Here is a 21,553-nt window from a genome sequence, read left to right on the forward strand (position 1 = left end):
AAGCACCTCCATATCCTTCCTAAACTGAGGGGCCCAGAACTGGACACAGAGCTTGAGGTGCAGCCTAACCAGTGCCAAGTACAGGGGAAGAATCACTTCCCTGGACCTGTTGGCCACACTGGTCTTGATACAGGCCAGGATGCCATTGGCCTTTTTGGCCACCTGGGCACACTGCTGGCTCATGTTCAGCTTCCTGTCCATCAGGTCCCTTTTTGCTTGTTCGCTCTCCTGCCACTCTGTCCCCAGCCTGTAGTGCTGCATGGGGGTTGTTGTGGCCAAAGAGCAGGACCCAGCAATTGGTCTTGTCAAGCATCATACCACTGGATTCAGTCCATCTATCTAGCCTGTCCAAGTCCCTCTGCAGAGCCCTCCTACCCTCCAGCAGATCAACACTCCCCTCTAACTTGGTGTCATCTGCAAATTTGCTGATGATGGACTCAATCCCCTCATCCAGATCATCAGTAAAGATATTAAACAGAACTGGGCCCAACACTGATCCCTGGGGGACACCAGTAGTGACCGGCCGCCAACTGGATGCAGCCCCGTTCACCACCACTCTCTGGGCCCGGCCCTCCAGCCAGTTCTTAACCCAGCAGAGAGCACCCCTGTCCAAGCCGTGAGCTGTCAGCTTATCCAGGAGTATGCTGTGAGAAACTGTGTCAAAGGCTTTTCTGAAGTCCAGATAGACTATATCCACATTGGCACTTCCCTGCTTTTTCTGCCTCTTGCCCAGATCTGTCTGGAGATCAGGTTCTCTTCCACTCACATAGGACAGGGGACACAGGCATTCATTTGGGCTGTGTCTCTGCTACCCATTGCAGTTGCTGCAGTTGCTGAGGTAGCAGAAGATGATTAGCATTCCCAGGCTTCTTAACAGAGTGAAATATTCCAGAGGAAATCACATGAATACTTCTTGCATTTAAGATGGTTCAGTGCCCTTGGAGAGCAATCACAGCACATCTCTGACACACTCTGGGTCTTAGGTTGCTTGGGGGGATAACTTGTGCTCTTGTGGTCTCTGAGTTGAAGAATTAGTCCCACCTGCTCTTTTGAGGACAGCACTGAGCTTACTGCAGTCTGAATCCTTATGTGCAGAAGGAAGAAGTTGTAGGCAGGAATAAGTTTCTCGATATTTTTGAAATGCTACTCCCAAAGGCACTGACTTCCATATGCAGAGTAAAAAACAGTGCTCTTTCTTACAGTGTAGATGAAACAGATTACGTACAGTTTATTTATAAAGTTTTATACACCTGAAATGTCAGAAACATTTACAACTTTCCTGCTTTCTTCAGAGCTTTGAAAAGATTGAGTCATACAATTACACTGCTGTCTCCTTTGAGTCTGATGTCTGTGGTGGCTTGAAGTTCAGTATCTCTTTATGTGTAATACCTGGAAAACAACAGAATAGATGATAGTGTTGCTGGTCCAATCAGAAAAGGAGCTGCACAAAAGTGAATAAGCAAGGTACAACCCCCAGGCATGACTGGGCTCTGATCTAGCTCAGGAAGAGAGAGACCTCTTCAGGCAAAAAGAGAGAAAGAGTACAAAAAGTAAGGGAATCAAGGATCATTTTTTTCACCATTTCAGATTTGAAGAAGCAGCCTCATACTGAAATGGTATAGGTGCTTTCAAAAGGATGCGAGCATTGACTTTAGAGTATAGTGGGCAATATCATCAGGAAGACCTACTGAGCACATCAGCTTTAAAAGTCAGGTCCTCACTTAAAAGGCAAAATACAAACATCAGGCATTAGATGAAAACAAGATTCAGACAAATCTTTGCTGACATAGATACATTTTCTCTCCCTCAGAGAACCTAACTTTAAGGCCAGCAACCATCGCAGTCCAATAGAGCCAGCAGTCAAAGAATCTGTTTGCCTGTCCTATCCACTGGAAGGCATGTTACAGAAATAGGTTCTTTTCTATGTTGCAGAAGATGGGAGGACAGATGCATGAAGAAGGAGGAGAAGGAGGAGAGCCTATGTTAGGAGGCAGAGAAGAAACCTTTGGGGATCATCCCAGGAGAACTTGGTACTTACCAGAACTTGATAAGTAGTGTTTCTCTACCTTAATGCTGTCTATTTACTCTGTTCAATCAAAAGCAGAGGAGGTAATTTGTAAAGGGGAACATTCCTATTGCTGGATGGCCTTTCAATCTGGTTATTTTTAAAAACATCACAAAACTAAACTCACGCTTCCACTCATCTAGCGGAAGATCCATGTTATCAAATGTGTCGTCGTATTTCTCAGCTTCAATTTCTTCTTCAGGATCATGAATTGGTTCAAAATAAGGATGCATCAAAGCCTCAGCTGCTGTGATTCGCTTCTCTGCATCCAGCACCAGCATTTTCTCCAAAAGGTTTACAGCTGTTGCACAGAAAACAAACAGTGTATTCAAATCACGCAACTGATTCCACTTGTACACAGTAACATCGCCCTGGAGGTATTTCAAATAAATACATGGAGTTATAAAGCAGAGGTGTCCATTCTATAGCCAGTGGGGCCCATCTGCATGACAAATAGTTCTTTGAGCAAGCTGGGATGTGTACAAAGCCTGATGCAATGCAGAGGTGCTCCCTTGCTTCTGCATGCAATACATATATAATATCTCAGCTTCTGGCTCCAGGACCACTGAGCTTGGGGCTTTCCCAGGTGTCTTTCATCACTGCCACCATGTTGTGGTTCTAAGATACATCACCACCTGAGAACAGCAGAATGAACAGGTGAACAGCTAATGAGAACTGCCCCATACGTGACCAAATCCAAGCCCAATCACACTTTGAAGTTCACTAAGACAAGTCAGTTGTCCATGCATACAATTTCAGACCTTATCTGCTATGTGGTTTTGATCTCAGCCAAAATAATCCATTAAAATCTTGTGTGTTCCCCTCCAGGGGATTTTGGATCAGGTCCATTGTTAGACTGTCAAAATGGGCTAGTGTAAACAGGTATGATGAATGATTTATTTTCTGTTTTTCTATCCTCACAGGATTTTCCCAATTTGGGTGGAGCAGCTGAAAGGAAGTAGAGACAGCAGTGTGGGACAGAATGCTTCAACTGCTGCTCGCCATGTTGTGTATTCTCTCCAACCTTCTCTTCCAGATCAGAAGCAGCCAGATGGCCACAGAAGTGATAAGAAGAGACATCCTAAAAACTAAATGGAAATGTGTAGCTTTCTGTAGCTGAGAATGTCAGTGAGCTAACCATGCAGTCAGGGTAAGAGCTGTTTATTAATCAAGTTTATTTCTACAGTATCTGAAACTAAAATTTTTACTTCTTAAATTGCAAAGATTCAATTATCCTAATTCATATTCTAATAAAACTGGCTTTGTGAGTATTAAGGTCACTGGGAAATTGATAAGATTTGGGTAGAGTCATCTCAGAGCTCTGGCTACCTCGGGTCATATCACAGTTATGCACACTTGGTATGTTCTTCTGGTTGTTTATATATATCAAATCCAAGCCAGTGCTTCTCAGGAATGCACAGATGTTTCTTGGGATGTATTAATTCCACTACTAAAATCTCAGCTTTCTATTTCCTTGTATTTCAACTGTAGATCCTATTGAGATTTCAGAATTGTATTTCAGAAACAATACAGGGAAAATACAATACAGAGAAAATTTTTTAATCTACCAGGGCTCTTGGAAAGCTGCTCAAGTAAAACCAATAAGCAGGTGCTGGATTGAAACCTAAATCCCAAGATACTTCTTTTTTTGGTGCTTCTAAGAAACCGATTCCTGGCAAGGTTTAAACTTCACAAAGTTCAGCCACTACAATCAAAACTATGAATAATGGAAAGCAAGAGATAGAATAGCACGAGAACCATTCCATCATCTATCACAGGACTGATACTGCTGCTGCCTCCAATGGAAACACAAGACAAAATTGTACACATCCGAACAAACTGTCTTACCCAAAGGATTTGCATACTTCAAGATGGACGCAAAATCCTTCTTCTGGACTTTTGGGAGGCTTTTGATATAGTTTTTTGCCTCAAAAGAAACATGAATATTAAATTAGACCATTGCCACCTTTGTAATGTGACAACATCAACTATATGCTTAATAGGTAACTCAATAATGCTTTGATAGCACACTGTACGCATGCATTTTTTCTGTGTCATAAACCCTAATGATATTCACCTACTTGCTGAACAGAACTTTTAAAAAAAAATCAAGCCTTAAAACCATTAGAAATTATAAAGTTTTAATTATTAGTGCTCCATATTTAATATATTAATAGAATAAATATGTATGAATAATTTTAAAGAATGTCATAGTGAGTTTACGGGAATCTCTAGAAGTGAACCTTATACAGTAATTCATTAGTATTTAAATTGTACGGTTAGTCTAAGAATAATTATAGATTCTTTGTAGTAAGGGCTTGAGGATTCTAGAAGGACATCCACATAAGAACAAGAAAGACAGTCAGAGACATTTGCAAAAACTGGGTTTTCTGAATATCTTTATGCTTTCAGTACCTTTCCAATAAAAGCAGTAAGTTATCAGCTCAACTGTTTATATGGTACACACTGGAATCTTGAAGTATTTAAATATACAGATTTTTCAACTGTTCTGATAATTTTTTGTTGTGTTACCCCCATCTCCAGTGGCTATTGTGGGTGTGTAAAGCATTTCAAGGCAGAGAGGTACCTTCAGGGGTATTTCAGTAGTCAGTATATATTATCTCCACCAGTTTAAGAACTGAACATGGTTTAAGTAAAATTAAGACAAGTAAAACCAATGGACAAAGCAGAATACTCACATCTTGACTGTGCAATTTTTGAACAAAATCTTGAGTTGGTGTACCTGTTATTTTCATTATTTCTGTGAGTTGGTCCAGATCTGAATACCAGCAATAAGGAACAAATTCTTTCACCCTGTAAAATTAATGCTTTTCTTTGCTGTTGGAGTAAAAAAAAAATCTCAACAGAAGATTTATAAAATATGAAAGCCCTCCATTTTTCTTGCAAAAGGCAAAGACACTGAAAGCACCTGAAATAAATACTATAATTTGGGAACACATAATTGAATAATCTTCAAAATTTTGTAATGTTATCAAGTCTCTTCTATAATTTTGACAGAAATCAGTCCAAAAGTAATAGAGGATATGAACAATCAACACATGTATTGCACACACTGCTTTGGTCTATCCAATACTTAGGTGACATAGAGGCAGGAAAAGTCACGGGGAACATAAGGTGGTGTGATAACCAACAAAAATCAGAGGAAATCAGCCTGCATTAGTTCTTCTCTACACTGAGAAACATCAAGAGGAAAAAAAATTATTCCTTATTTCCCACATGCTTAGCTTGATGCTGAGATGTTGGAGACATTGGGGTGAGGCATCAGAAGACTCCCTAACCTTCTGTGTCCTAACCCACCACAGATTCGTCAGCAACAGTTTTAGCTGTTTCAAAGAAGGAACACTATATTTACAGGACGGTAATGCTGCAGAGAAGAGCTATATGATTTGCTTGCTGCTCTGGTAAGAGCAGCAGATGAGAAGATAGAAGCTAGATCAGAGCTTAGAGCACATGAGGATTCCACCAGCCTCTGCAGAAAAAGGCAATGGTGGATAATGCTAATGAAATTAAATAAATAAATAAAATCTGTACCAAGTTGGCAGGATAACCTATTCAGAATTCTAAAACAAAAATTCTCTAAATTAGGTGTTTTCTTATTCACCTACCCACAGCTGAACCCACGGCAGCATTTCCCTGACAATAGGTAATACTGAATCATATACTCAAAGGCCAGCAATGACTATTATACTGGGATAATTTCCTTTGTAATATGGAACACAGAACTTCAGCCAGTAGTTCTGAAATCTCCAGAACCCAGTATGACTAAAATACTAGCTTTTCCACTCTCATGTTTATGGTGCACCATGAAAATTCTGACTCATTTATTTTCTTATTTATATACCAGAATGCACAAGGTTTGCATCAGTTGAGAAATGCTGTGTTAGCCAAAAGCTGTTCTTTGACAGGTATTTTAGTATTTTCTTGTTAAGATCTAATGCATACTTAAAACCTGTACAGCCTAAAAAAATCTGATGTAGTCTATTTTTCCATAGTCCCTGCCATTTTTTTGGTGAACACAAAATGTTTTTCTTTACAAAATGAGAATAATATGATCCATTCAGTGAAGTCCCAATATTACATGTAAGTACTTAAATACAAATATAACTAAAATTAAGCAATTTTGATTCTGTAAATAATTTGCAAGTATTTGTAGGTAAGTGATTTATTGACTGCAATTCCACAAGGGAGAAAGCAGTGCAAAATGATTAGGCTGAGCTGTCAAACAAAAAAAAAGGTCAAAAATTATTGCTGTCTTCTATTAACACTGTCCCCTATTAAGTATTACAACTACTACTGTCAATGAAGTATCACTTGAAGATGAAATATGGCTTAAGATTTTCTTCATTGCTCAGCAATGAAATGATAGGATTAAATGTTTTCTGTAAATCTACATTTTACTAGGTGTTACTTACATAACACTTTTTGATGAAAGCCTCAAAAAGCGTGAAATGGACTAGCTTGTGCACATAAGCCATATACTACAGCAGAATCTTCTGTGAGTGTTCTAGAATCTGTTACTAAAAAATTAAATATGGCCTTTCTACTACCATGGAACCTTTTACCTGATGATTTGAGATGTGATTCAAAGATCCCCTCTATTGAAAAAACCCAGTAATACAAATTTTAATTGACAGAAGTGCAAAAGCGGTACAGATATGAAATAATCATTTATTGAGAAAGATGCAAGCCATTTTACTATTAATTTCAATTTATACTTATCAATTTTTTAACAGACTTACTGTGTCACACAAGAACCTCTCATAATTTTCTTACGTTAGTATCATAAATTCAATGAAGGATACGATCATTTCCTTTGAACAGAGGCCTCCCTGTTATCATCTCAGCCATTATACAGCCCACAGACCAGATGTCAACTGAAAAAAAGGCCAAGAGGTACATTAAATTGCAGAATGTTTGTTCATTTAAATGTGCATAAAGTTTAATTTAAAACATATTTTAAAGAAGTATAAAAATTACCTTTACAGCCTGTTATAAAATAAATGTGTGCCTTGCCAAGTATGATGAACAGCAAAGGTAGAACTACCAGACTTTCTAATGAGCAAACTGGAGATAATCTCATAATATGCAGAGTGAGTCTCTCAGTAACAGGCAGATGCATGTGGGAAGTAAATTTTCAATGCTTTCAAAAACTTCCACAGTTATCCCAGTGTTATTTGAATTTCCTCCGTCTGCCACATTCCTCTGAGTGACAGTCGGCACATCTTTGCAGGAACACAAGAACAGTGACCAAACTGTTACATCTGTATACATTTAAATAGCTTTTTTCCAATTACCTTGGCACTTTCTGTTACTCTCAGAAGATATATATATATAAAACCACAGACTCACAACCACCACATGATTACCTGAAATTTATCTACAAGGAAATTTTGCGTAATTGTATCATCATTTTCACCTCTATTTTCCCACTCATTTCAGAAACAAGTGGTTGTTTATATATTGCCTGATTCAGCGAATGCTTTAGCTCTGTTAAGACGCTTCTGAAGAGATGCTGACCTGTTTGAGTATAATGCATCCAGTTAAGTATGACCTCTGGAGCTCTGTACCACCTTGTAACCACATAACCAGTCATCTCACTGTCTGTATGCCTTGCCAATCCAAAATCCAGAATCTGTAGTGAAAGCACAAAGAATATCCTGATCAGACACCAGTTATCTAGTTCAGCCAGACTTTACAACTGTAGAAAATAAAAAAAAAACAAACTGGAGCAATCTGCAGAGATTGGTTTATTTTTGTATCTTTGTCTCATTGAAGTGTCTTGTCCTTTCTTTAAAAATCAAGACAGAGGTAGAAAGGAGCTTTGCACAATTTTTTTTAAAGTTACATACTCCTATAGCAACACCAAAAGCTGCAAATCCAGCAAAGAAAATAATAAATTAATCAATTATTAATTAAAAAGGTAATGGACACATTCAATGCAAAAAATTCCCTGACCACAGAACAGCGCCTGTCTAAGATGGTATCCATTGCTCTCATATCCCAGGTGGCACACTTATTCAAAGGTATGTTCCAACAGTATTCTGAAGTAAGGAGGTATTGTTATTTCTATTCTATGAGTAAATCATACAAAGGGAAGACTTCCTCTAGGTCACACTGAAAATCTGCAAGAAGAGTAGGGAGTTATCATTTAGTGCCACCGAGTTTTCCCAATCTCCAGTGTCAACTACAGAAAAACTTTTGTAAGAAATGCAAGATCAGTGCAATTTTTTATAGCGTTATGTATAATTCAGCTTATTTCTAAGATTCTCAGATATTTATCTCTAGATACAGCAACGTGTACAGCAGCAAGATTAAAAGTGAATGTTATGGCCTTTTGTCAACTGCTACCAAGTTTGCCTTAAGAAAGCCCACCTGCATGGACCACTAAGAGATGGTGCCAAAAGATGGAGCCAATAGCAAGCAAATTCCACTCCTGGAAAGACAATCAGTTTGTATTTATCAGAAAATTCATGCTTCTAACAAGAAGCATGGGGCTTGAGCAAGTAAAGTCTGTTCAAAATAAATCACCGTCACCCACAGACAACCGAATATGCAGCTTTGCATGAACAGCCATTAGTTGCCATGTGTATCAGGTGTCACATGTATATAGACAGGGCAGAAGTTTTTACTAGGAGCACCTGGGTATTACTATACCAAGAGTGATGTTTTTGTAATGATCTCTACAATTAAATATTCTAAAATATTTCAGGATAGTTTCATCATTCCCTGACAAACATTTTAAAATATTTCAAGATGATTTCATCATTCCCAGGCACTAACAGAAAGGAAAATTATATTTTCACTCATAGATTAAAAGTACAAAATGTTATGGCTTATCTTTATTGCCATACTTGAAATACCATTTCTATATTTTCCCCATAACTGCTGATTACCAATCCATTCAAAACCAGGAATAGGATGCAAAGGGAGACATTTTTACCTTACCAATAAAATATATTTGATTATGGCTGATTCTTTAGATGTTGAAGGTTTACTGGACTCAAAATATTTGCACTGTCAAAATACACTTTTATATATGACTTTCCAATCTATTCTACATATTCAGCACATATTGTTTACCCAGTAACATGGCAGGGAGGGGGGGGAAAAAATTAGAAGTTTTGCATAACAGATCAAAATCCAGATGTGGTACCATCTATTCTGTCACAGTTTTTTAGGTATTTTCTCTACCAAGGCTTATGACATGTGGAGCTGGAAACAGCTAAAATATAATTTGGTTTTGTAATTTTATAAAAGTAGAAAACGCAGCAAGAATTTTTGTGTGCTCTGTTTTAACTTCATGTTTTATTTTCATTTACATATTCATTAAGCTCAGGAACAAGTATATCTTATTTGTACTTAATATTAACATGGTATCACTTCAACAACTATCTTCACATACCAATTTTCAGAACAAGATAGAAAATCCTTTTTATAATCAGTGAATGATGAAAGAAAGAGCAAATCCCTCTCAGCTCCTCAAGGATAGCTCCCCTTCGACTCAGCAAACTTAATTTTCCTAACTTTCTTCAGTAACCATAACAAAAATAACTTGTAACTTTGAGACTACAGAAAGGGCAGTGATTTCTCCTCATGCACCCTTTACTGTCACTTTTCCCATATCTTTATTCAAAGCTGAAATTCTCACATAACTGAACCACTCCCATAAAGTCTTGTGTCTCTTTTAGGGAAGAAACCTTGGCCATAAGATCTAAATGTAATTACACATCTAGACACAAAAGCACCCATTCTAATTCATGGTTGTTTTGTGAGGATGTATAGGCCAATCCTGATTCAATTCAAGCACAGGATAGAAGATACAGCTTGATTTTGTAATTAAATGAAAAACCCTGACTCGCCTTTGAGATTGCTAGAGCTGAGAGAAGATAGGTGACAAAAGCAATTCTGAAAATTAATAAAAAATTAAAATACAAGAATAGAATTAACTGGGGACTGGAAGCAGTCTGAGGCTACTATGGTTACACTCACCAGAATAAGCTATATTCCTAAAATACACAGTGTTGAGTACTACAGAATCCTACTTCGTAATAAATATTTGGGTTTTTTTATAACAAAGTCATTCTACACAGTCAAATAGATGCATTTTTGCTAGATTAGGGTACATTGCATAATTATTTCTGAAGTACAAATATTATCCACTCTAACAGGCTTTGGAAGATTTCCAGTACATGCCAGAAACTGCAACCAAAACTGGTCAGGTTTAGTATTTCAGTTCAACGATTCAGAATGAGGCTTGGTGTGACAAATATTGCAAAGGTGAAGAATTACTACTGCAGATGGACTCTACTGACAACATTTCCAAGGAAGTGGCAACACCTACACTTCAGAACAGATAACTTCCCACAACAGGTGCTACAGCCCTGGTCTCCAAGGGTGCATGCCTGCTAAGCCCAGTTTCCATATTGGAAAGGGGTGTGGGTGTGCACTGCCCTTCTAACCCATCTTTGGAGGAAAGCCCTGATGGGTAGGACAAAGGGAGCCATGCTGCATACCAATACATGTCCTACTCCAGGGAAGCAACAACCAGATAAGACAAAAAATGCCATCCAAGGCACCTCTTTGCATTGTAGCAGCAGAAACAGCTAACAGGTGAACTACAAGAGACTGAATTCAGAATTGTCTCCCTTTAATGAATTTTTTTCTTACTACTTCAGTTAAGAGTAAAAATGAAGCAGAAATTATATATTCCTGCTACAAAATACACTGAAGCCTACATGCAATTGATACTGCTGATAGTTGTAACAATGCAGAAGAAAACACTTTCAAAGAAATAAGATATTCTTGTTCACAGTGAGCAGTATGTGATTCCTTTCATTCTTCTCTGAAGTGATTAGCTGCAACATATCATAAACACTGTTTTCCATTACAGTTCTTATCTGACTGCAACCATCAATGATTTTTTGCTGAAAAGTACGTTTAGTTGAGTGACTGCATAAAAAAATATACCAGTATGTATTGCAACATACACATCATACAGGAAAAAGGTTACTATTACTGACATGCACCTTGCCTTGGTGTGGGCAAACAGCTGTGGCATGGTCTGCTGTCAACACCAAACCCACAGGAGCAGTTTCAGTTCTTACACTGCCTGTCACCCCCCCGGAAGAGACTCAAGTCAGCAACCACTCTAATGATGCCATGAATGTAATAACCTGTGGCACTGATTTCCTTATCAGAAATCCTCTACATCCTGGAGATGGCCCTGATCTCTCCCCTGCTAGCACTGGGTACAAGCTTCCTGGAACATCCTGTCTGGATTAGATGTTTTCAGCTGAGACATCCTGGGCAAAGCCTCTAGCTTCAGGCACAGCCATTTCTTGTGTTTGATTCCAGAATGATCTCAGAAACTGATCATCACCTCTGCTGTTATCATGAACTGCACATTTGCATCAGTCAAGGACATACAAATGGGGGATAAATAGATTCTCACTATTTAGGGTTTTATTTCTTAAACAAGTATTTAATTATTATGGTGATAATATATTGCAAGTCAGACAGATGGGAAAAATATTTGTGTGGAGAAGTGTTTTGTAATTTTTTTTCCAAGTTAGTTACCATTGCCCATCTAATCATTTTCCATTTCTTTTTCCCGTGTTCCCCTGTTTCTCCATGACTCCTCAAAGACCATGCACTAAAAGCCTGGCCCATTACTGAGACCAGCTAGCATGTCTACAGCTGATGTCTTCTGTCTTCTAATACATCTGACTGCTTTTTCAAATAAACATACCTTACCTTCAATTCACAGTCTTCATTTACTGCCAAGTTTCCAGGCTTTAGATCCTGTAACCAGATTTCAAATGGATGTTATTTTTTTTTATTTTACAGCAAGTACAATAAAGCACTCTTTCCTGCTTTCTTTCTGTCTTTCTTTCTGGTTTTATAGCTTTCATGTACCTATTTTGCACAGCAACAGGTAAAACAATGTCATAACAAATCACACCAACAAGGACACAAATTTGCATATATTTGGTTTTTTTCTAGTATATTTCCTTTCCCAGAAAAATCAACTATTTTTTTTTTGCTATAAGTCAGGAGAATACTTGCCAGTGAAGGAGGTCACTCATCTTTCTTTCTATGAGTGGGGTTTGGCCATAAATTTGCTGCATTTAATACTAACACCACAAAGTTAACAATTCAGGTATATATTTCTGGATTGTACGTATTGCATATCAATATATACTTTATAAAGTTTGCATACCCTGATAGACTTAGAAGGATTACTGAAGGAATCAAATGAGATTTTATGTAAAATCCTATGCTCTCTTCTGTGGGAAAATCAAGTTCCTAACAAAGTCCATTGAACTGCAACATTAAAAAAGTATTCCCTTAAGTCTCTTTAGCTACCGTAGGGACTTCTAATGATCTTCAAAAGTTGTTCAGTTTAGCAAAAGGGAAGAGTACTGGCAATGACTAAGATGATATTGCAACAGCAGTGACTCAGACATACGGACTTAGAAAGAAATTTTCCTTCAGCTTTTTCAAACCTTTGTTTGATACACTTTAGCACAAGATGTTTAAAAGTATCTTATCTCTAAACTTTTTAACAGGCATCCGCCTGTTTTATACAAAGATGTTTTAAGATCAGAGGGGCCTGAGAGTGAAACAATTTGGTGTGAAGAACCTAATGAAATCAATAAATTCAAGGGCCTTCAAGAGGGAGCTTAGAAAAAGACTAAGCAATGGTAAATTTGGACCATGATCACAGCAGTTGCAAAAATAAAAATATAATTATATTACATTATTTTGTCAGTTTGCATAGTTTCCATGTCCAGCTTAAAGGTGCTTTACAATGTACACTTCCTACGGTGCTCCTGATATTTTATTACAAATGGACAATTTCTACTATTCTGATGCAGTTTTGGGGGAAGACATGCTGCTTGGTACCACGTGAGCATCATTCAGAACTCCTTCACAGTGCAAAAGAATTCAGAAATAATCAAATGTCTAATTTATTGCAATAAAAATTTGAGGTTCTCAAGGCTTTAAAAGTTTGGACAATTTTTTCAGTTTCTATGGTTCCTCCCCCCTCAGCTTTGAACACTAACATGATGTTTAAAGAAAATCTAAATATTGTTTTTAGAAGTTTAATCTTCATTAAAACAAACAAACAAACAGAAAAAGCTCTTATCCATCTCAATTCAGACACTTGTGGGGACTTACAACTCAACTTCACAAAGTAACTTAAGAAATCCAAATTTAAGCTGTATTCAGTGCAACTTGAGTTCCCAACTTACACTGATATAGCCATGCCATCTTTTGTTCTTATTGAAGAAGAAGCCAAAAGCTTATACACAAACATCACTCACATTATCAAAATATAAACATCTGTAGTGTTGTTTCCACTTACCCTGTGAATTATGCCTGATGAGTGAATATACTGTAAAAAGAGAAAGTATTGGTTATTCATGAAGCCCCAACTTTAAGAAGTTGCCTAGGGTAGAGGAGAAAGTACTTTTTCACAGTGCTAAAGTAAATTGAAATTATAAAATATTTACCTATTGCACAGATCTTTTTAGCTATGGTTTTAATGTTCACATAATTAAACTAGCATTTTGCCCTTTCCCTCCCCCAATAACAAGAAACTACTAAATCGGTTTGAGTACTGCAATAGATCATATAGCTTTTTCTAAATCCTCCCATACATAAAATGCCATTTTCAGTTAATTTTTTGGCATATATATATATATATATGTATCAGAATAAAACCTGTTGTTTTATATATCAGAAATGTTCTCTTGCAATAGATGTCTCTACTGTGCCATTGTAGTTTAGATTCATATGCTTCAGCAGCACTGACTTTTAAGAGATCATTAAGACCAGGATTAAGGCCAGTCAAGGTCTTATCTGAGAATTCTCACTACATGCTTCAATATTTCCTCAATGAAACGTGGAAAGGTCAAGGTACAAGGTACTTGAATACTTTCATCATCCTTCCAGTGACTTATTTAAGGGCTCACAAAAGCTAAACCAACAAACTGGACTCCCAGGACTAGTTCTGGGAAGACGCCTGATCAACTACATGATGTTGGAATGCATGATTATCACCAGATGCTCTCCACTAAGGTATGCAGTTCCTCTCACCAGCTGAATGATGTCCTAGATGTGGCAGTAAATCTGCATTATATGAGAAACTGTGGTTTAAACATGTTTCAAAATGGCTTTTTGTAGTCTCTTTGCAAACACATGCTTCTTCTTCCCAACACCCCCCACAGCAACTGTTATCTCCCATGCAGGAATGTCCTGAGAAGATATCCTGAGGTCTTCTCATTGGCCCCTTATTGGTTGTTAACCCCTTCCTGCAATTGGGTGTTCCTGTAAACCCCTTGGGACTTGTAACTGGTTACTCTGTGAATCCTCCTAACCCTATAAATGTAACCCCCCCAACAATAAACTCTCTCTTGCCTGCTCTCCACTCTGGTGTGCTGTCTCTGTGGCTGCCATGGGACCACGTGGGTGGGAGGAGGGGAGAGCACCTCTCCCCTCCAGGCTCAGGACCTGAAGAAACCCCTGGCACTGGAGTCCCCCCTCCCTATCCACATTAAGCCATCGGAAATGGTTCCTCAGATGGAAACGGAACTAGAACTGGTGCGCCCCACACCATGGGGGGAAAGGGATCCAGACTAGAAGAGACTATTTTCATCATGGATAATAAAGGGAGGCTCTAGTAACTAGTTCAGACATAGGCATCTCTTGCAAGGATAGAAATGCAGCAAGTTGTCCTGAACTGAAGACGTGCTTTCCAAGGGCGGTCTGTGAGGTGCTATTACTGTTCACTTCACGTGTGGGAAACTGATCCGAAAACCCTGCAGACCACACTACTGCTGACAGCTCATAATACCGACATTAATCAACATAAGAACAAAAAAAGCTTTTAAATAAAAAGACTCCAGAAAAGATGGATGAGGTGCACCTGGAGAATTTTCATTTTATTCCACCCTGAAGAATGGGACAACAACTGGGAAAAGAATTACTGGGAACCAACTGTCAGAGTCAGGAAAGACCAACCATGGACAGTCAGCATGGCATCACAGAAATGCACAGAAGGAAGGAACTTTGCAGGATAACTGCAAAGCAGCCATAGCCCCAGCAATGACCATCTTCCTTCCCAACAGCCCTCAAAAAAGGTAATTAACCTTGTGAATGCAACAGTCCCTCTGCAAAGGGGTTCTTGTAATCCAACTGATGAGGGGACCAGGGAAAAGAAAGCAAAACTACAAAGCCAACTTCTACAGTCAGATCCAATGTGCATTTCAGACCTAGATTTCTGAACTTAAACAAAACCCATACAACCTAAGCAACACAAGATCTGTGTTTAAGGTGCCAAGTTTTTAAAGCAGTGACTAAGAAAACTAAAACCTCTGACAGTTTCTTTTTCCTGTTTTACACTTGACACGATGCACCAAATGTGGTCTCACAGGTTCTGAAAAGAGGGGGGAAAAGAAATCAAAACCAATTCCTTAACCCTGTGGCTACAACTTTACCAATCCAGCCCAGAATGTGGTAAGGCCCTGTTGCTGCAGTCACACTGATTGCTGTGCCAGAGTCCAGGCAGGTCTTGGCACCTGTGGTAGACCAGTTCCTGCTACATATTACTTGCAGATTAGGTATGGTTTAACATAACCCACAGGAAATGCCAAAGCCCTTCCCAGGATTTCCTGGGGCAGACACAAGGAACTGAGGGCACATGGCTGCTCCCAATAATGTGGTCTATAAAAACACTACAGCAAACAAAAAACCACGAAATGTTGTATTTGTCATGGATGCGCATAAAAGTGGACTGGGATGGGAGGAAGAGGAAGTCTGTCAATGGTACATGGAGACCAGAGAGGATACATGCTTTTTTTTTTTTTTTTAAGAAGTGTACCTGTAAGTAGCTAGATTCCCAAGAAACTAAGAAAAAGAAGTCTTCTGTCTTCTGCTGTCTTGATCAAGGATATCACAATATCTCCTTGCATTCTAAACTATTCCAATGTCTTCTAACTGAAGCCTCTTTATTTTCCAGTGCAGACGCTTAAAATATTCTATAGGCTGTTTTCTCTGATAAAACTGTACACAGTAGGAAATAGCTGGTTATTCTGCACCTAAGAACGTGGCACGTAGAAACAGGAATTCAAAGGTCTGAACCCTTCAGAGTTTTAAAGTACATCTCACTTGTTTGGGGGGAAGAGCGTGATTTTGCTGGCGTTCTTACCCCACTGAAGGTTTTATGTGTCTTCACAGCACCAAAATCATGTTAGCACTTTGGGGAGGGTTCCTATTTTCTAAACACTTCTCTTAATACAACGCTACTGAGATTACAGGAAACAGCATTTATTCCTGATGCTAATGTACACATCAGCCTTTCTGTAAGCTGAAATACTGATGCTGTGTTGCAGCATTTCTTTAACAACAGCAGTATTTTTGTAACTGCATTTTATTGTCTCCTGGTAGGTAGCAGCACTGAAACTATACCAGACTTCATTCAGAAAATTTTCCATTTCTGTTCAATAACCTTCTGAAATGGGATCCTGTTCTTACTGATTCTCCTCATTAAATTAGCCATTTATTGACAGCAAAAAGACCCAGACCAGAGCAGACATACCCTTCACAATGTTATTACCACTTCACATGAAAAATATTTGATTCAAGAACCCAGTTAACATGAGGGAAGTCCCTTGGAGCACTATGCATTATCCTAAAGACAATTTTTGGTAGTATGCATAAACCCTGGCATGCAAGTTTCAGATTGTGCTAGGAAGCCATCCAACAGTCATCTAAATTTTAAGCATTCTTGTCTGTATATGTAATCTCTACACAAAACAAAAAGCTAATCAAAAAGGAATTAGAAAAGACTCAGGAGAAAGTGTTCTAGGCAACATGCAAAATGAAAATGAAGAGCAACTTGGCAGGGAAAGAAAAACAGAAGAGGAAATGAGGGAGAGAGGGAAGGGAAAAGAGAGAAGCAGAAAAAGACCAGCATAAATGTGAACAAAAGGTAGTAAATATTGATGAGAAAAGAACTGGAGCAGGTAAATCTTATCATTAAGTATGGCAAGGGAAGCTCGAACAGGTATTTTTATGGCCCAAGAATTGTCTGTTCCTTCTCAAACTCTGTACGAATAAAGCAAGAGGACAGACAGCCACCTCCCCAGATCCCTATAAACAGGAACCCAGCTGGCATTCCTGCAGAAAAGGGACCCAAGACTGAAAGTGCTGGAACCTCCAGCTGCTTTCCATCTACACACAGACACTTATGTTTAGCTTGCCTTCTGTACTCTTTGACAATACACAGCTTTTCTGTCAAAGAAACAAACAAACAAAGAAATTAAAGTCCTTCCAAGTTGCAAGCTCATACTTATATAAAATTTAATGTCAGAGTAGGGTCTGACTAGTAAACAGATAAAGGAGAAGTATGTCACTGTTTCTAAGGGGCAAATTGTGATAAATTACAAAGCTTGCTGAAGAAAGGAAATGAATATTTCATTCTCTGTAGAAAGAAAACAGTAAAATGGTAAGAACTGATAAACAAAGACCTCCACAGGTTTGCAGAGCAAAGGTTGAGGGCTTGATACAAATCTTCCTGAACTCAGCATGAACTTTCTATTGACCTCAATCTATACATATTTTTTTAAATCAATCCTGATGAACATTTTGGTATACAACCAATCCAGAACCAGTCTACAGGTAGAATGCAGAAACAAAGCCTGTGAGGAACCAACCCATGGGCTTAGCAAAAATCTCTCTTATGCCTTTACAATGCATCAGTCACGCAGAGTTTTCTTTACATGTATTTAACTGTCACATGTAAATAGGTTGTTACAGTAGAATATGCAATATGACAAAAGTGACGAACTGCCTTCTTGCCTTAACCAGACATAAATGGAGATACCATAAATTTCTTTATATTTTACACTAAGGACAAATGCATATTGCAGGTTACATCAGTAACACAAAAAAACCCACCAAAATAGAGTCCATCAAAGTTAAAAGGTGGGGAAAAAAAAGCATTTAACAAATGCAAGCTTAAGCTTGGGAAGCTGAAAGAGTTTTACCACAAAGATCTACAGGGTAGCATACTCCTTCTCAGGTGTTGCAAGCATTTTTCCCTTACAATGCTTCAACTAAGCTCTGTCTAAGTGTATGTTTGTTCTCCCTGCCCTGCCAAGAAAGCAATCTAAGTAAATAAAGATGGGCTGTCTTTAATCCAGATATGGTAGACCTTAAAAAGTACAAGATTTTTCACTCAAAGCTTGGCAAACCCTTTCTAAAACAGCTAATTTACAGATACCTGTAAAAGAGTAAACAAATTACTGACTCATTCTCATTCTCTTTTTTCTCTGCATGCCAGCAACACTGCTTTCAGTTTAACACAATTCCTAGCACAGACAGAGATACAAGAATGTTCCTCAAGTACTGGACCACTCCTATTTCTTAAAAATCTTTCCAGGTAGGTGTATATTTCTGGCTGGATTAATTGGTTCAAGAAGAATCCAAAATTTAATGGAACAGATACAGTAAAGACTGTTCTCCAATGTTTGCTGTGCAATAAGAAATGACAAAACAGAGGCTAGTAGCTGAATAATATCTCCTATGGGTGATTTTGAGATAAGTATAAGCTCTCAAAAAATATGTGGGAAGAGACAAAATATTCAGGTAAACCACCTCCTATAGAAGATGTAACACAGTTACAGAGATCAGAGATACAAATTTTCTAAGATTATCTCAGCATCCCTGCTGGTTGTCATGTAACTGCAATGAGCACTGCCTTTATTTTTATTAAATCTGGGGAATAACAGGGAACATCAAGAACTTCCTGCTCCTCTCCTCTGTGCTGGGTGGACCTTGGCTGGTCACCAGGTGCCCACCAAGCTGCTCTTTCATTTTCCACTCTCAGCAGAACACGGGGAAGAAAATACAGTGGAAAAGCTCATGGGTTGAGACAATGACAGGGAAACCACTCACCAATTACCACCATGGGCAAAACAGACTCGGTTTGGGAAAAATTAATTTAACTTATTGCCTATTAATAACAGAATAGAATAGTTTGAAACAACACCAAAACTGAAAGAACTCCCCCCCCCCCTTTCCTCCCAGACTCAAGTTCACTCCTGATATCTCTCCCTCTTCCTCCCAAGCAGCACAGAGGGACAGGGAATGGGGACTATGGTCAGTCCATCATGTGTTGTATCTGATGTTCTTTCCTTCTCAGCCTTCCCCTGCTCTAGTGTGTAATTCCTCCCACAGGAGACAGTCCTTCACGAACTGCTCCACCATGGCTCTCCTGTGGGCCACAGATCTTGCCACAAAACCTGCCAGGAGCCTGCTCCAACACAGGCTTTCTGTGGGCTACAGCTTCATTTAGGGCACATCCCTGTGTCCCAGCAGGATCCTCCATAGGCTGCTGTGTGGATATCTGTTCTGTCATGGTCCTCCATGGGTTGCAGGGGAGCAACCTGTGCCACCATAGTCTTCGCCATTGGCTGGGGAATCTCTGCTCTAGCACCTGGAGCATCTTCTCCTCCTCTTTCCTCACTGACCTTGGTGCCTACAGGGCCGTTTCTCATTTTCTCACTCTCCTCCCACAGCTGCTGCACAGCATTTTTTTACCCCTCCTTAAATCCGTTACCACAGAGGTGCCATGAACATCCCCGATGGGCTCAGCTTTAGGCATCAGCAGGACTGTTGTGGAGCCCTCTGGAACTGACTGTTCAACATGGAGGCAGTTCCTGCTGTCTTCTCACCGAAGCCACGCCTGCAGCCTCCACTCCACTAACAAACAAACCCTACCACACAAACCCAATATATCCTCTTAAATTCCTGCTCTGTCTTCTTCCTATGTGTGTCAACCACGCGCAGTTGCTCCACTTGCTTTCCATATTTACTGATCCAACAGACTTCAGTGTCAGCCTTTGAGGCTCACAAGCTCCGCTCTGTTAACCTCTGTCAGATAATGTACGTCACTAGGACCAAACTATGTTTCTAAGCCATTTCACTGAAATTAAATTAATTATTCATCCTTTCCACTACACTCAACTTAAGCTAATTATTTACAGTTCAGATATTTCTTGCCTGTAACGTTATTGCAAATGATGTTTTTCATCTTTGGTGAGTAGCATGCCTCTCCTCGAAATCTGCTTCCCAGACAGTTACCTGTAACTAAACAGACCACTCCACTTATATGGTCCTTGAGAGAACACTTACTAGGACATAGTTTGTAACTAGGGAACTAATTACAAAACTGAAATCATAACTCCACATTCAAAGTCCAGATTGGAGGTGAATTCCCACTAGTTTAAATAAAATCAATTTCCTCAAACCTGCCTTCAGTTTCTGCATTTGTAAAATGGGAATTGGACCACTTAAATGCATAACTGTAGAATACAAAGGAAAATTACTTAGTGTATGTAAAAGGCTATGTGAGTAAAAAGCTACTAAAATAAGAACACAAAATCCAAGGTAGGGTCAAAGAGAAATCAATAATGCAGGACTCAACAACAAAGTATATTCACTAAGTTTTGTGATAGGAGTAAAAAAATTTACGTAACCTTCTGAATCTTTTAAGTACTGAGAGACAACGGAATCATGGGTTTGCTGCTCCTGATGTTCCTGTCCAGGCACAGCACGCTGTCCTGCTATATTAATAATATTTTAATATTATTAATATAATGCAAATACAGATCTGGATGAATCAGCATTCTGATGGATGTGCCAGACTTTCCTGTACCAAAATCAGTTCTGTATTTCCACTGCACAAGCACATCTCTATGCTGACCTCACTTATCTCTGTATGAGCACAGAGGAAAGCCCACCCTTATGTTGTTTGTTGCAGGCAGAGGATCGTAAGACCAAAATTGTGGCAGCAGTAGCCAAGAAATGTCATTTCTTTTCAAACAGTGCTGTTCCACAGCCTCCTTACACCCTGTGTCTCTAGAGGGCAAAGGGAATTAAACAGCCATCACTGCAGGAGAGCCTGGTTGAAGCCTGCAGAACCGGGTCAAGGTTTTTCTTCTCTTGGATTGTGTCACCAAAAGAAAAAAAAAGTAATAAGGAAGTAGTAGCCTTTTCACAATCAACCGCTGTGTACACACAAAAAGCAAACCTGTAATATAAGAACTATAGTACTAATTTAGACCCAGAATCATTTTCACATCACATTAATATACATTATAGATAAAACCAGGGAGCTTCAAGATATCTTCTTTTTGTGTTGTATGATATGAACTTCAATAATCACAGCCAAATTTTTAAAAGTCAAACAGAGGAAAAAAGGAGTAGCATTAATAAACAGTATTGAGCAAATCATGAGGAAGAAAAACATACAAAGTAGACAATAGCTAATATTTTTAGAATTGTTCTTGTGAGAGTCAGTGAAATTCAAGATTATATTGTTTTGCTACAGCTGTAAGCTCTGCAGTCGACAAAAGTATAAGAGAGATGAACATAAACATTATTTCTGAGAAAGAGTAG

The 21,553-nt window shown here is 38.8% G+C and overlaps 1 protein-coding gene across 5 annotated transcripts in view; it reads right to left on the reverse strand.

The window, feature by feature from the left end:
• The window catches only part of MAPK12 (mitogen-activated protein kinase 12), a 39,080-nt gene that overhangs the window by 1,293 nt on the left and 16,234 nt on the right, over positions 1-21,553 (reverse strand). For 3 of the 5 annotated variants that reach the window (XM_032689255.1, XM_032689258.1, XM_032689257.1), the window contains exons 5-12: positions 13,455-13,484; positions 11,840-11,887; positions 7,604-7,718; positions 6,889-6,960; positions 4,765-4,844; positions 3,914-3,992; positions 2,193-2,366; positions 720-1,389 (exon numbers count right to left, since the gene is read on the reverse strand). In XM_032689255.1, the coding sequence (XP_032545146.1) occupies positions 1,319-1,389; positions 2,193-2,366; positions 3,914-3,992; positions 4,765-4,844; positions 6,889-6,960; positions 7,604-7,718; positions 11,840-11,887; positions 13,455-13,484 (669 nt within the window). In that variant the 3' untranslated portion in view covers positions 720-1,318. Of the gene's footprint in view, positions 1-719; positions 1,390-2,192; positions 2,367-3,913; positions 3,993-4,764; positions 4,845-6,888; positions 6,961-7,603; positions 7,719-11,839; positions 11,888-13,454; positions 13,485-21,553 lie in introns of those variants that run through there. The other 2 variants (XR_004357324.1, XM_032689256.1) reach the window with 2 other exon arrangements.

Source organism: Chiroxiphia lanceolata, chromosome 5 (assembly GCF_009829145.1).
Source record: "Chiroxiphia lanceolata isolate bChiLan1 chromosome 5, bChiLan1.pri, whole genome shotgun sequence".
Classification (NCBI taxonomy): Eukaryota; Metazoa; Chordata; class Aves; order Passeriformes; family Pipridae; genus Chiroxiphia; species Chiroxiphia lanceolata.